The sequence below is a fragment of the Entelurus aequoreus genome, linkage group LG15 (genome assembly GCF_033978785.1).
Source record: "Entelurus aequoreus isolate RoL-2023_Sb linkage group LG15, RoL_Eaeq_v1.1, whole genome shotgun sequence".
Classification (NCBI taxonomy): domain Eukaryota; kingdom Metazoa; phylum Chordata; class Actinopteri; order Syngnathiformes; family Syngnathidae; genus Entelurus; species Entelurus aequoreus.
This window is the reverse complement of record NC_084745.1, coordinates 57,885,231-57,901,550: the sequence shown is the minus strand read 5'-3', so window position 1 is coordinate 57,901,550 and position 16,320 is coordinate 57,885,231. Positions and strand designations below refer to the sequence as shown.

General features: G+C 38.1%; 1 protein-coding gene across 4 annotated transcripts in view; it reads left to right on the top strand.

Annotated features, from left to right (window-relative positions):
* cdk8 (cyclin dependent kinase 8) overlaps positions 1-16,320 on the top strand; it is a 31,733-nt gene that overhangs the window by 1,424 nt on the left and 13,989 nt on the right. For all 4 annotated transcript variants that reach the window (XM_062021859.1, XM_062021857.1, XM_062021860.1 and 1 more), the window contains 6 exons: positions 9,519-9,594; positions 11,277-11,387; positions 11,458-11,598; positions 13,264-13,321; positions 13,381-13,512; positions 13,569-13,712. In XM_062021859.1, coding sequence (XP_061877843.1) covers positions 9,519-9,594; positions 11,277-11,387; positions 11,458-11,598; positions 13,264-13,321; positions 13,381-13,512; positions 13,569-13,712 — 662 coding nt within the window. The remainder of the gene's footprint in view (positions 1-9,518; positions 9,595-11,276; positions 11,388-11,457; positions 11,599-13,263; positions 13,322-13,380; positions 13,513-13,568; positions 13,713-16,320) is intronic.

The following is a 16,320-nucleotide window of genomic DNA, read 5'->3' as shown; positions in this document are numbered from 1 at the left end:
TCCAACATCTTCTCACGTCCAACATCTTCTCACGTCCAACATCTTCTCACATCCAACATCTTCTCACGTCCAACATCTTCTCACGTCCAACATCTGCTCACGTCCAACATCTTCTCACATCCAACATCTTCTCACATCCAACATCTTCTCACGTCCAACATCTTCTCACGTCCAACATCTTCTCACGTCCAACATCTTCTCACATCCAACATCTTCTTACGACCAACATATTGTCACATCCAACATCTTCTCACGTCCAACATCTTCTCACGTCCAACATCTTCTCACGTCCAACATCTTCTCACTTCCAACATCTTCTCACGTCCAACATCTTCTCACGTCCAACATCTTCTCACATCCAACATCTTCTTACGACCAACATATTGTCACATCCAACATCTTCTCACGTCCAACATCTTCTCACGTCCAACATCTTCTCACGTCCAACATCTTCTCACTTCCAACATCTTCTCACGTCCAACATCTTCTCACGTCCAACATCTTCTCACATCCAACATCTTCTTACGACCAACATATTGTCACATCCAACATCTTCTCACGTCCAACATCTTCTCACATCCAACATCTTCTTACGACCAACATATTGTCACATCCAACATCTTCTCACGTCCAACATTTTCTCACGACCAACATATTCTCACGTCCAACATCTTCTCACGTCCAACATCTTCTCACGTCCAACATCTTCTCACGTCCAACATCTTCTCACGACCAACATCTTCTCACGACCAACATATTCTCACATCCAACATCTTCTCACGTCCAACATCTTCTCACGTCCAACATATTCTCACATGCAACATCTTCTCACGACCAACATATTCTCACATCCAACATCTTCTCACATCCAACATCTTCTCACGACCAACATATTCTCACATCCAACATCTTCTCACGACCAACATATTCTCACATCCAACATCTTCTCACGTCCAACATCTTCTCACATCCAACATCTTCTCACGACCAACATATTCTCACATCCAACATCTTCTCACGTCCAACATCTTCTCACGTCCAACATCTGCTCACATCCAACATCTTCTAACGACCAACATATTCTCACATCCAACATCTTCTCACGTCCAACATCTTCCTACATCCATCTTCTCACATCCAACATCTTCTCACGTCCAACATCTTCTCACGTCCAACATCTTCTCACGTCCAACATCTTCTCACGTCCAACATCTTCTCACGTCCAACATCTTCCTACATCCATCTTCTCACATCCAACATCTTCTCACGTCCAACATCTTTTCACATCCAACATATTCTCACATCCATCTTGTCACATCCAACATCTTCTCATGTCCAACATCTTCTCACATCCAACATCTTCTCACGTCCAACATATTCTCACATCCAACATCTTCCTACATCCATCTTCTCACATCCAACATCTTCTCACGTCCAACATCTTTTCACATCCAACATATTCTCACATCCATCTTGTCACATCCAACATCTTCTCATGTCCAACATCTTCTCACATCCAACATCTTCTCACGTCCAACATATTCTCACATCCAACATCTTCTCACGTCCAACTTGTCACATCCAACTTGTATTTTTATCACATCCAACTTTTTTTTTATCACTATGCCACATCAAAGTTACACACTAACTAGACTTCAACTAGTGTATTTAAGAAGCTACTAACAAGACTTCAACTAGTGTATTTAAGAAGCTACTAACAAGACTTCAACTAGTGTATTCAATAAGCTACTAACAAGACTTCAACTAGTGTATTTAAGAAGCCACTAACAAGACTTCAACTAGTGTATTTAAGAAGCTACTAACAAGACATCAACTAGTGTATTTAAGAAGCCACTAACAAGACTTCAACTAGTGTATTTAAGAAGCTACTAACAAGACTTCAACTAGTGTATTTAAGAAGCTACTAACAAGACTTCAACTAGTGTATTCAATAAGCTACTAACAAGACTTCAACTAGTGTATTTAAGAAGCTACTAACAAGACTTCAACTAGTGTATTCAATAAGCTACTAACAAGACTTCAACTAGTGTATTTAAGAAGCCACTAACAAGACTTCAACTAGTGTATTTAAGAAGCTACTAACAAGACATCAACTAGTGTATTTAAGAAGCCACTAACAAGACTTCAACTAGTGTATTTAAGAAGCTAATAACAAGACTTCAACTAGTGTATTTAAGAAGCTACTAACAAGACTTCAACTAGTGTATTTAAGAAGCTACTAACAAGACATCAACTAGTGTATTTAAGAAGCCACTAACAAGACTTCAACTAGTGTATTTAAGAAGCCACTAACAAGACTTCAACTAGTGTATTTAAGAAGGTACTAACAAGACTTCAACTAGTGTATTTAAGAAGCCACTAACAAGACTTCAACTAGTGTATTTAAGAAGGTACTAACAAGACTTCAACTAGTGTATTTAAGAAGCTACTAACAAGACTTCAACTAGTGTATTTAAGAAGCTAATAACAAGACTTCAACTAGTGTATTTAAGAAGGTACTAACAAGACTTCAACTAGTGTATTTAAGAAGGTACTAACAAGATTTCAACTAGTGTATTTAAGAAGGTACTAACAAGACTTCAACTAGTGTATTTAAGAAGCCACTAACAAGACTTCAACTAGTGTATTTAAGAAGGTACTAACAAGACTTCAACTAGTGTATTTAAGAAGCTACTAACAAGACTTCAACTAGTGTATTTAAGAAGCTAATAACAAGACTTCAACTAGTGTATTTAAGAAGCTACTAACAAGACTTCAACTAGTGTATTTAAGAAGGTACTAACAAGACTTCAACTAGTGTATTTAAGAAGCTACTAACAAGACTTCAACTAGTGTATTTGAACTGCATGGTGTCCTAGTTGCAGGCCAACTAGTAAACAAGAAACAATCACATCTGTTAACAAACATCCTTAAAAAGGCATCCATCCATCCATCCATCCATCCATCCATCCATCCATCCATCCATCCATCCATCCATCCATCCATCCATTCTTTCCTGCAGCAGCTTAGGGTGAAAGGTGAGCTGGAGCCTACCCCAGAGGCCTTGGGCAGATGATCATGTTTTTGGGGTGTGGGAGGACAACATGCTAGGTGTTCTGAGGGAGATTGGAACCCTCAACCCCTGACTTGCTAGTAACCCCCAGGTGTACCTAATGTTTTGACCTTGTCACATGGTGTTATTAAAATCACGTACTGTACTAATCTTTCAACAACACCTTTTCTACCTTGTCATGACCATAGGTGTGTTTGTTGTCATGATCATAGGTGTGTTTGTTGTCATGACCACAGGTGTGTTTGTTGTCATGACCACAGGTGTGTTTGTTGTCATGATCATAGGTGTGTTTGTTGTCATGATCACAGGTGTGTTTGTTGTCATGACCACAGGTGTGTTTGTTGTCATGACCACAGGTGTGTTTGTTGTCATGACCATAGGTGTGTTTGTTGTCATGACCATAGGTGTGTTTGTTGTCATGACCACAGGTGTGTTTGTTGTCATGACCACAGGTGTGTTTGTTGTCATGACGAGTAGTGTGGTGTTGTCATGACGAGAAGTGTGGTGTTGTCATGACAATAAGTGTGTTTGTTGTCATGACGATATGTGTGTTTGTTGTCCTGACGATAGGTGTGTTTGTTGTCATGACAATAGGTGTGTTTGTTGTCATGACGAGTAGTGTGGTGTTGTCATGACGGGAAGTGTGGTGTTGTCATGACAATAAGTGTGTTTGTTGTCATGACGATAGGTGTGTTTGTTGTCATGACGATAGGTGTGTTTGTTGTCATGACCATAGGTGTGTTTGTTGTCATGACGAGTAGTGTGGTGTTGTCATGACGGGAAGTGTGGTGTTGTCATGACAATAAGTGTGTTTGTTGTCATGACAATAAGTGTGTTTGTTGTCATGATGATATGTGTGTTTGTTGTCATGACGATAGGTGTGTTTGTTGTCGTGACAATAAGTGTGTTTGCGTTGTCGTGACGATAAGTGTGTTTGTGTTGTCATGACGATAAGTGTGCTTGTGTTGTCGTGACGATAAGTGTTTGTGTTGTCGTGACGATAAGTGTGTTTGCGTTGTCGTGACGATAAGTGTGTTTGCGTTGTCGTGACGATAAGTGTGTTTGCGTTGTCGTGACGATAAGTGTGTTTGCGTTGTCGTGACGATAAGTGTGTTTGCGTTGTCGTGACGATAAGTGTGTTTGTGTTGTCGTGACGATAAGTGTGTTTGTGTTGTCGTGACGATAAGTGTGTTTGGCGGCAGAAATGGAAATAAGAGTACAGTAAAACCGTTAAAATAGAACACAATCCAAATATATATGAGTGAGGCAGCTGGTGGTTGTAATATACAGAGGAGTGTTTTCCCCATACCAATATTTTGGTCCCAGTACCAACATGTATTTACATACTTTTCTAAATAAAGGGGACCACAAAAAACGTCATTATTGTCTTTATTGTAACAACAAATGTTAGTGTACATGAAACATATGTTTATTATTGTCCTTCAATAAAATGTTGAACATACTAGACAACTTGTCTTTTAGTAGTAAGTAAACAAACAAAGACTCCTAATTAGTCTGCTGACATATTGTGTCATTTATACACCTATTATTTTGTACACATTATGAGGGACAAACTGTAAAAAATGATTATTCATCTACTTGTTCATTTACTGTTAATATCTGCTTATTTTCTCTTTTAACATGTTCTATCTACACTTCTGTTCAAATGTAATAATCACTTATTCTTCTCTTCTTTGATACTTGACATTAGTTTAGGATGATACCACACATTTAGGTATGGATGTGATACCAAGTAGTTACAGGATCATACATTGGTCATATTCAAAGTCTTCATGTGTCCAGGGACATATTTACTGACTTTATAAACATAATATATATTTTTTTTAAAGGAAAAAAGATTTTGTGACGATACAAAATATCGACGTAATCATAGTAGTATCAACTAGATACACTCTTGTACTTGATATCATCACAGTGGATGTCAGGTGTAGATTCACCCATGGCATTTGTTTACATTCAGGAACGGTGTCATTAGCGGTGACGGTGGTGAGCTATTGTATCCTCCTACGGTGTGTAGTGAAGCATGTTTAGATAGTCCTCGTCCTCCAGTGATAATGATACTTGTAAGAACCATACTTTATTTGTCGCCATGGAGACCAGGATTAGTTATTTAGAAGTAGCTAAAACACTGTGGATGGATGTTAGCCGCTAGCTAGCTAGCTAGCCATGTGTTAAAGCAGCTCTTCCTGAGGGTGTTTCAGTGTTATAACTTCACCTTTATCTTGACTTTTTACACCATTCTCCCTTTTCTGTCTACACACTGTGTCTGCTTGTAAGTACTCTGTGTGTGTGCGCTGCCCAACATGCTCCTCTGCTTTTCTGTCTACACACTGTGTCTGCTTGTAAGTACTCTGTGTGTGTGCGCTGCCCAACATGCTCCTCTGCTTTTCTGTCTACACACTGTGTCTGCTTGTAAGTACTCTGTGTGTGTGCGCTGCCCAACATGCTCCTCTGCTTTTCTGTCTACACACTGTGTCTGCTTGTAAGTACTCTGTGTGTGTGCGCTGCCCAACATGCTCCTCTGCTCCTAAAAGCAGCAATGTCACCACGTGACGACGACGTCTGTAAAAAAAAAAAGAGGGGTGGGGGAGCGGTACTTTTTAGAGGCGGTATAGTACTGAATATGATGCATTAGTATCGCGGTACTATACTAATACCGGTGTATATACTATACTATTAGCGGTATATACTATACTGGTGGAAGTATATACAATACTACTAGCAGTATATACTATACTAGTAGCGATATATATTATACTAGTAGTGGTATATACTATAGTAGTAGTGGTATATATTATACTAGTAGCAGTATATACTATACTAGTAGTGGTATATACTATACCAGTAGTAGTATATACTATACTAGTAGCGGTATATACTATACTAGTGGAAGTATATACAATACTACTAGCAGTATATACTATACTAGTAGCAGTATATACTATACTAGTAGTGGTATATACTATACCAGTAGCAGTATATACTATACTAGTAGCGGTATATACTATACTAGTGGAAGTATATACAATACTACTAGCAGTATATACTATACTAGAAGCGATATATATTATACTAGTAGCGGTATATACTATACTAGTGGAAGTATATATAATACTACTAGCAGTGTATATTATACTAGTAGCGGTATATATTATAGTAGTAGTGGTATATACTATACTAGTAGCGGTATAAATTACACTAGTAGCAGTATATACTATACTAGTAGTGGTATATGCTATACCAGTAGTAGTATATACTATATTAGTAGCGGTATATACTATACTAGTGGAAGTATATACAATACTACTAGCAGTATATACTATAATAATAGCGGTATATATTATACTACTAGCGGTATATACTATACTAGTAGCAGTATATACTATACTAGTAGTGGTATATACTATACCAGTAGCAGTATATACTATACTAGTAGCCGTATATACTATACTAGTAGCAGTATATACTATACTAGTAGCGGTATGTACTATACTAGTAGTAGTATATACTATACTAGTAGCTGGTCTTAGCCCCCAGGAGATGCACAGGATGCAAGCTAACGTAGCGCACAAGCACAAAACTTCACAAACGGCTAACAAAGACTGAGAACTTAATCATTGTTATTATTTTTATTTCAGTGGGTTTATTTTCAATGTGTGTTCAGTACAACAACAAACACGTTGACAGCATCAACAAGAAACAATGACTTGCATGATCCTTCAAGATACACTGAAACATAATCAAAGTGGTGGCATTAGCTTCTATGTTACTCATTCACAACATAGAAGCTAATGCCACCACTTTCGCTCACCATACAATAATTGTTTGTTCCCAAATATTTTGAAGTTGCACAGATTACATTTTGGGCACATACAGTATATATATATATGTTCTTACGTAACATCACCAGAATGATTGACAATTAGGAGGACCAATAGTCAACATGATCCACCCAGAAATAAATAAAACAAATGGCTTATCGATAAATTGTTTTAATATTTATTTATATGTATATTTATTCTCCTACTCACCTTTCCAGTAGAGGCCTCTCCCCTCTCACTTTCTGTGCTCCTCTGCCCTGACTCCTACAGGTCAGTAGGGGTTGTGGAGTGATTACTATTATTATTATCTACTGATGATAGTCATACGAGAATGAGCTCAGCTCCTGTTCTCCTCCATGTGTAAAGTGAGAAACACAGCTGATGCTCCAGAAGGGAGTAACCCCAAAGATAGCAAATGGTATGAAAGAGTGCACATTTAACTTTATAAATAATCAGGACCTTCATGATGCATTTCAGGCTAACTAGCTAACTAAGTAGCAGCATTGTTTTACAGCGAGAATGTAACTTTTTGTCAAACACAGACCTGGGGCCGTACTTATCAAGCTTCTTAGAATGACTCCTAAGAAGTCTGCTAAGAGTTGACTTAATTCTTGGCTGGAAGTTGCACTTAAAAGTTAGTTATCAAGCGTCTTACTCACACTTTCAGCGAAGTGTAGGACTGAATCTTAAGTGTCACACTCAGAGCTGAATGACGACATTACTATGTGCCGTAAACGCAATTTTAGGTGACGTCATTTCTGTGTCCATAGAAATGACCAATCACGGAAGGGAATCCCTTGTCTAAGAATAAAGAAATATCTTGGAAATATTTAAGTGGACAATGGGAGTGTATATTTTGACAATAAACTACAAAATAATACAAAACAAACTAGTCCCCGCCGGCACTCACGCTACCGCTCCCTCTCTTCTCTCGCCCACACACTCACTGACGTCACTCACCTCACGGCCACACACATACGCTACTGTCATAACATTTTCTTTCCAATTCATTAATTAGGCAACTAATTTGAGACTGGTGTGGGTGGCTCTATATATACTAGCCCACTGCAGACACATGCAGAAATCAACAAGGAATCGAAAAGTATTAAATCTGTGACAAAAATAATATCCGCTCTGTCTAAACGATACCGTTTGATCAGCTGCTCGTCATCAAAAAAACCAAAACATTGTTCCGTTCCCTGAACGTTGGCGCACGTCTCTCTCGCCTCAGTGCCATCCCCTGCTGGCAACTCCTAACCACTTAAGACACCTCTGAAGGTCTCTTAAATATCGTGGAGAGTAGGAGTGATTCTTAGACTTAAGAACGTTGATAAAAAGCTTTTATTCTTAAGTTTGAGAGTAGGACTAAATTTCGCAAATTCTCAGGACTTAAGTGTAAAATGGCACTCTAAGAAGCTTGATAAGTACGGCCCCTGGTGTAAAGTGGAGCTCATACATTTTACTACAAGCAGTGATGAATACTTACTTTCTTGAAAAAGTTTCTTATGTCCATTTTGCATCCGTTCACGTTCTTGTTCTGCAGCGCTGTGTGCTAATGTGCTTCGTACACCTGCAGGACCGCAGGCAAGGTGGCAGAGAAAATGCGGACTGGATTTTGAGTGATGTGGGCATTTTCTATATGAACAAGTGGAATGGCTTGGATACGGACGCACTAAAGGGGCTCTCTACCTTAGCCTATGAAGTGAGGGGAAACTGAGGGAATAATGACAGCTTATATGATTATTTATTTCAACTCATATTCGGCCCACTTTATAATGAATTAGTCGCCATGTATTTGTAAAAAAATAAAATATTTTTTTTATTTTTTATTTTATTTTTTTTTTTTAACACCAAATTATTTAGGGGGGCTTAAGAATATTTTAGGGGGGCTTGAGCCTCCCTAAAATAGGCCTAACAACGCCAATGCTGCCAGGACCGCCTTGAAGAAGACGTGTGATGAAGATCTAAACTTGTGTGTGTGTGTGTGTGTTCAGAGGTCCCACAGGAACATTGTGTGTGTGTGTGTGTGTGTGTGTGTGTGTGTGTGTGTGTGTGTGTGTGTGTGTGTGTTCAGAGGTCCCACAGGAACATTGTGTGTGTGTGTGTGTGTGTGCGTGCGTGCGTGTGTGTGTGTGTGTGTGTGTGTTCAGAGGTCCCACAGGAACATTGTGTGTGTGTGTGTGTGTGTGTGTGTGTGTGTGTGTGTGTGTGTTCAGAGGTCCCACAGGAACATTGTGTGTGTGTGTGTGTGCGCGTGCGTGCGTGTGTGTGTGTGTGTGTGTGTGTGTTTTTTGATTGAGACTTTTATTAGTAGGTTGCACAGTGAAGTACATATTCCGTACAATTGACCACTAAATGGTAACACCCGAATAAGTTTTTCAACTTGTTTAAGTCGGGGTCCACTTAAATTGATTCATGATACAGATATATACTATCATATATACTATGTGTGTTCAGGAGCATTTCCCACTGCACAGGACACTTCATTAGGGAGGCTTTAGTGTGTGCGGCCCATGTTCCTCAGCCTGTGTGTGTGTGTGTGTGTGTGTGTGTGTGTGTGTGTGTGTGTGTGTGTGTGTGTGTGTGTGTGTGTGTCTCTCCAGGAAGGACGACAAGGACTACGCCCTCAAGCAGATTGAAGGCACCGGCATCTCCATGTCCGCTTGCAGAGAGATTGCAGTGAGTTTGTCTTCTGTCATTAGCTGGAAATAGGAGTTAAGTACTGTCATTCTACAAAATACACAAGCAGTGAAGTTGTCAGGTTGTGTAAAAGGTAAATAAAAAGAGAATACAACAAATCCTTTTCAACTTATATTCAATTGAATAGACTGCAAAGACAAGATATTTCATGTTCACACTGACAAACTTTCTTCTTTTTTGCAAATAATAATGAAGTTAGAATTTAATGGCAGCAACACATGTCAAAAAAGGCATTTTTACCAGTGTGTTACATGGCCTTTCCTTTTAACAACACTCAGTAAAGGTTTGGGAAGTGAGGAGACACATTTTGGAAGTGGAATTCTTTCCCATTCTTGCTTGATGTACAGCTTAAGTTGTTCAACAGTCTCCCTTCTCATATTTTAGCTGCCACACATTTTCAATGTCTGGACTACAGGCAGGCCAGTCTAGTACCCACACTCTTTTACTATGACTGTTGTAACACCTGGCTTGGCATTGTCTTGCTGAAATAAGCAGGGGCGTCCGTGATAACGTTGCTTGGATGGCAACATATGTTGCTCCAAAAGCTGTATGTACCTTTCAGCATTAATGGTGCCTTCACAGATGTGTAAGTTACCCATGTCTTGACCACTAATACACCCCCATACCATCACACATGCTGCCTTTTACACTTTCACCCTAGAACATGTCTTGACCACTAATACACCCCCATACCATCACACATGCTGCCTTTTACACTTTCACCCTAGAACAGTCCCCAGGCTTCTTTTCCTCTTTGATCCACAGTTTCCAAAAACAATTTGAAATGTGGACTCGTCAGACCACAGAAGACTTTTCCACTTTGCATCAGTCCATCTTAGATGAGCTCGGGCCCAGCGAAGCGTTTCTGGGTGTTGTTGATAAATGGCTGTGGCTTTGCATAGTAGAGTTTTAACTTGCACTCACAGATGTAGCGATCAACTGTAGTTACTGACAGTGGTTTTCTGAAGTGTTCCTGAGCCCATGTGGTGATATCCTTTACACACTGATGTGGCTTTTTGATGCAGTAGCGCCTGAGGGATCCAAGGTGTGTAATATCATGGCTTACCTGCAGTGATTTCTCCACATTCTCTGAACCTTTTGATGATATTACGGAGCGTAGATGGTGAAATCCCTCAATTCCTTGTTGAGAAATGTTGTTGTTAAACAATTTGCTCAGGCATTTGTTGACAAAGTGGTGACCCTCGCCCCGTCCTTGTTTGTGAATGACTGAGCATTCCACGGAAGCTGCTTTTATACCCAATCATGGCACCCACCTGTTCCCAATTAGCCTGTTCACCTCTAGGATGTTCCAAATAAGTCTTTGACGAGCATTCCTTAACTTCCTCACTCTTTTTTGCCACTTGTGCCAGCTTTTTTTGAAACATGTTGCAGGCATCAAATTCCAAACGAGCTAATATTTGCAAAAAAGAAGAAAGTTTCTCAGTGTGAACATGAAATATCTTGTCTTTGCAGTCTATTCAATTGAATATAAGTTGAAAAGGATTTGTTGTATTCTCTTTTTATTTACCTTTTACACAACCTGACAACTTACTACAAGTGTAAATAGAAGTTAAGTACTGTCATTAACACTGAATTAGGAGTAAAGTGTAAAAAGAAGCCAACCACAGTAGCAATGAGTGAGTGTGTGTGTGTGTGTGCAGCTGCTGCGAGAACTCAAGCACCCCAACGTCATCTCGCTGCAGAAGGTCTTCCTGTCGCACGCCGACCGCAAAGTGTGGCTGCTGTTCGACTACGCCGAGCACGACCTCTGGGTGCGCCGCCATCTTGCTTCCACATGTTGACCAGCCAGCAGAGACACTGACATGTTTGCTTGTTGTGCAGCACATCATCAAGTTCCACAGAGCCTCCAAGGCCAACAAGAAGCCACTTCAGCTTCCCAGAGGGATGGTCAAGTCCCTGCTCTACCAGATCCTGGATGGCATCCACTACCTGCACGCCAACTGGGTCCTCCACAGAGACCTGGTGAGACATCCCATAATGCCTCTCTATCCAAATGTCTCCATCAAACCTTCCATAAATATATAGATATAAACAGGAAGTGATCAGTAGCAGCCAATCAGGTGACAGTTTCAACTATCAAGTTTGTATGGAGTGAGAAGAGAAAGTCCAAATGAAGAAATAGTGGATGAGAAAGGAAAAGTTACCTGGATGTTTTGAAAGGACAGACCAATGTGGTGTGTAAATGATGCAAGGCAAGAGTGCTAACACCACACCACCCTTTAGAGCAGTGCTTCTCAAATGGGGGTACTTAAAGGTATGCCAAGGGGTACGTGAGATTTTTTTTAATATTCTAAAAATAGCAACAATTCAAAAATCCTTTATAAATATAAATAAAAACCTATCTTTTTTTCCAAATAGTTCAAGAAAGACCACAACAAATGAGCAATATTTTGCACGTTATACAATTAATAAATCAGAAACTGATGACAAAATGCTGCATTTTACTTCTTTATCTCTTTTTTTCAACCAAAAATGCTTTGCTCTTATTAGGGGGTACTTGAATTTCAAACAAATTCACAGGGAAAAGGTTGAGAACCACAGATGTAACTTCCTGCAACTAAACCTGTAGAAAATAGCTCTTCTCAGGTTTCTACATGTTTTTATTTATGCATCCTCTGCTTAAAAGACCAAACTTTGATTGGGACCTCCTGCTAAACTACCGGCTGGTGTCGCGCCTCCCCTTTATCTCCAAAATCTTCCACAGCAGCTACATTCATTCCTAGTGTCTTGTGAACACTTTCCGTCGGGTTTCATTCTTTTGGTCAATTCTTTGCATAGTTTGAGAAGAGAAAGTCCAAATGAAGAAATTGTGGATAAATGAGTAAAAGTCACCTTTTCTACCCTCGTCCGTACGTACACAACTCAAGTGCAGGACTATAAATGACAAATGTGCTGCTTTAAAATGATCATTTGGTCCTATAATGTTGAAATAATAATAACTGCATAGCATAAATGACTTAGATAAGAATTACACACTAAATAAATAAATAATAGCTGTAACTTCCTGCCACTAAAGCTGCAGAAAATAGTTTACATTTTCACTATTTTCTTACATATTCCTTATTTTTAAATGATTTGAATATTTGTTTTCCATGCTTGTGTTGACATTTCCTTTCTGCCTTGAGGAATTATAATCACAGGAAGTTACATCTCAAATCATTATTTTCCTGCTCCTTATTTTCCATAGGTCATCATTTTTTAAAATTAATAATCAACATCAACCGATATATTAATAATATTTAAACAATTACTGCATAACAAACATTCATTTCCATAGTTAAATAAGAACAACAGGGCAAATTATTTCCTGCCATTAAACCTGCAGAAGATAAGTCTTCTCTATGTTTACTTTTTCACACTTTGCACTATTTTCTTACATATTTCTGATTTTTCAGAGCTTATTGTTAAGTGAATTTAATGTTTTGTTCCATGCTTGTGTGGACATGTCCTTTCTGCCTCAATAATCACTTTTTAAAATCAAATGTATTTTTCTCCTGCTCCCTATTTTCCTAAAAGAGGAATAGTTCCGTGTAGTTTTCCAGCCCTACTTGAAGCTGCAATGGACACATGTGTCCACTAGAGGCCAGCATACACAATGCCTGATCTGCTTCCTTCTGTTCTCCTCAGAAACCAGCCAACATTCTAGTGATGGGGGAGGGGCCTGAGCGGGGCAGAGTAAAGATCGGTAGGTACATTCTTCCATCCCGATGTCTTCCCCCACTCACCTGCACATCTGCTGTGCAGCCGACATGGGCTTCGCCCGTCTCTTCAACTCACCACTGAAGCCTTTAGCCGACCTGGACCCGGTGGTGGTCACCTTCTGGTACAGGGCACCTGAACTGCTGCTGGGCGCCCGCCACTACACCAAAGCCATCGGTGAGTCACGCCCACTTCCTCCCGCTGCCGCTTCCATCCGCCTCGTTCTCTTGCAGACATCTGGGCCATCGGCTGCATCTTTGCCGAGCTGCTGACGTCCGAGCCCATCTTCCACTGTCGCCAGGAGGACATCAAGACCAGTAACCCTTACCATCATGACCAGCTGGACCGCATCTTCAACGTCATGGGCTTCCCTGCTGGTGAGACACTGTAGCGCTCATTCATGTTGGAGTCAACACAAGCATGGAAAACAACTGTCTTAAAATCAAGGTGCAAAGATAAGGAAATAAATGTTTCACAAAGTGTAAGAAATGAGTGCAAAGTGTGAAAAAGTCAACATAGACAAGAACTATCTTCTGCAGGTTTAGTGGCAGGAAATAATGTCTGCGTAACAGGAATTATTCTTATTTAACTATGGAAAGGAATTTTTGTTATGCAGTAATTGTTTAAATATTATTAATATATCGGTCGATATTGAGCATTATTGCCTTTTTTTTTTTATGACCTATGGAAAATATATTTTATTTCAAATGTAACTTCCTGTGATTGTAATCCCTCAGCAGAAAGGAAATGTCAACACAAGCATGGAAAACAAACATGTCAACAAAATAGTCAAATCAAATTGAACACTTAACAATAAGCTCATGTAAGAAATGCTTCATAAAGTGTAAGAAAATAGTGCAAAGTGGGAAAATGTAAACAGAGAAACCTGAGAAGAACTATTTTCTGCAGATTTAATGGCAGGAAATAACGTCTGTGTAACATGAATTATTCTTATTTAACTATGGAAAGGAATTTTTGTTATGCAGTAATTGTTTAAATATTATTAGCATATCGGTCAATATTGATCATTATTGACGTTTTTTTATGACCTAAGGAAAATATATTTGATTATAAATGTAACTTCCTGTGATTGTAATCCCTCAGCAGAAAGGCAGAAAGGAAATGTCAACACAAACATGAAAACACTCCAACAATGTCAACAAAATAGTCAAATCACATTGAACACTTAACAATAAGATCTTAAAAATAAGGAATATGTAAGAAATGTTTCATGAAGTGTAAGAAAATAGTGCAAAAGTAAACATGGAGAAGAACTATTTTTAGGTTTAGTGGCAGGAAATAACGTCTGTGTAACATTAATTTGCCCTCTTATTCTTATTTAACTATGGAAAGGAATTTTTGTTATGCAGTAATTGTTTAAATATTATTGATATATCGGTCGATATTGAGCATTATTGCCTTTTTTTTTATGACCTATGGAAAATATATTTTATTTCAAATGTAACTTCCTGTGATTGTAATCCCTCAGCAGAAAGGAAATGTCAACACAAGCATGGAAAACAAACATGTCAACAAAATAGTCAAATCACATTGAACACTTAACAATAAGCTCATGTAAGAAATGCTTCATAAAGTGTAAGAAAATAGTGCAAAGTGGGAAAATGTAAACATAGAAACCTGAGAAGAACTATTTTTTGCAGATTTAATGGCAGGAAATAACGTCTGTGTAACATGAATTATTCTTATTTAACTATGGAAAGGAATTTTTGTTATGCAGTAATTGTTTAAATATTATTAACATATTGGTCGATATTGATCATTATTGACGTTTTTTTATGACCTATGGAAAATATATTTGATTATAAATGTAACTTCCTGTGATTGTAATCCCTCAGCTATCAAGGCAGAAAGGAAATGTCAACACAAACATGAAAACACTCCAACAATGTCAACAAAATAGTCAAATCACATTGAACACTTAACAACAAGATCTTAAAATAAGGAATATGTAAGAAATGCTTCATAAAGTGTAAGAAAATAGTGCAAAAGTAAACATGGAGAAGAACTATTTTTAGGTTTAATGGCAGGAAATAATGTCTGTGTAACATGAATTATTCTTATTTAACTATGGAAAGGAATTTTTGTTATGCAGTAATTGTTTAAATATTATTAACATATTGGTCGATATTGATCATTATTGACGTTTTTTTATGACCTATGGAAAATATATTTGATTATAAATGTAACTTCCTGTGATTGTAATCCCTCAGCTATCAAGGCAGAAAGGAAATGTCAACACAAACATGAAAACACTCCAACAATGTCAACAAAATAGTCAAATCACATTGAACACTTAACAACAAGATCTTAAAATAAGGAATATGTAAGAAATGCTTCATAAAGTGTAAGAAAATAGTGCAAAAGTAAACATGGAGAAGAACTATTTTTAGGTTTAATGGCAGGAAATAATGTCTGTGTAACATGAATTATTCTTATTTAACTATGGAAAGGAATTTTTGTTATGCAGTAATTGTTTAAATATTATTAACATATTGGTCGATATTGATCATTATTGACGTTTTTTTATGACCTATGGAAAATATATTTGATTATAAATGTAACTTCCTGTGATTGTAATCCCTCAGCTATCAAGGCAGAAAGGAAATGTCAACACAAACATGAAAACACTCCAACAATGTCAACAAAATAGTCAAATCACATTGAACATTTAACAACAAGCTCTAAAAATCATGAATATGTAAGAAATGCTTCATAAAGTGTAAGAAAATAGTGCAAAGTGTGAAAAAGTCAACATAGAGAAGAACTATCTTCTGCAGGTTTAATGGCAGGAAATAATGTCTGTGTAACATGAATTATTCTTATTTAACTATGGAAAGGAATTTTTGTTATGCAGTAATTGTTTAAATATTATTAGCATATCGGTCGATATTGATCATTATTGACGTTTTTTTATGACCTTTGGAAAATATATTTTATTTCAAATGTAACTTCCTGTGATTGTAA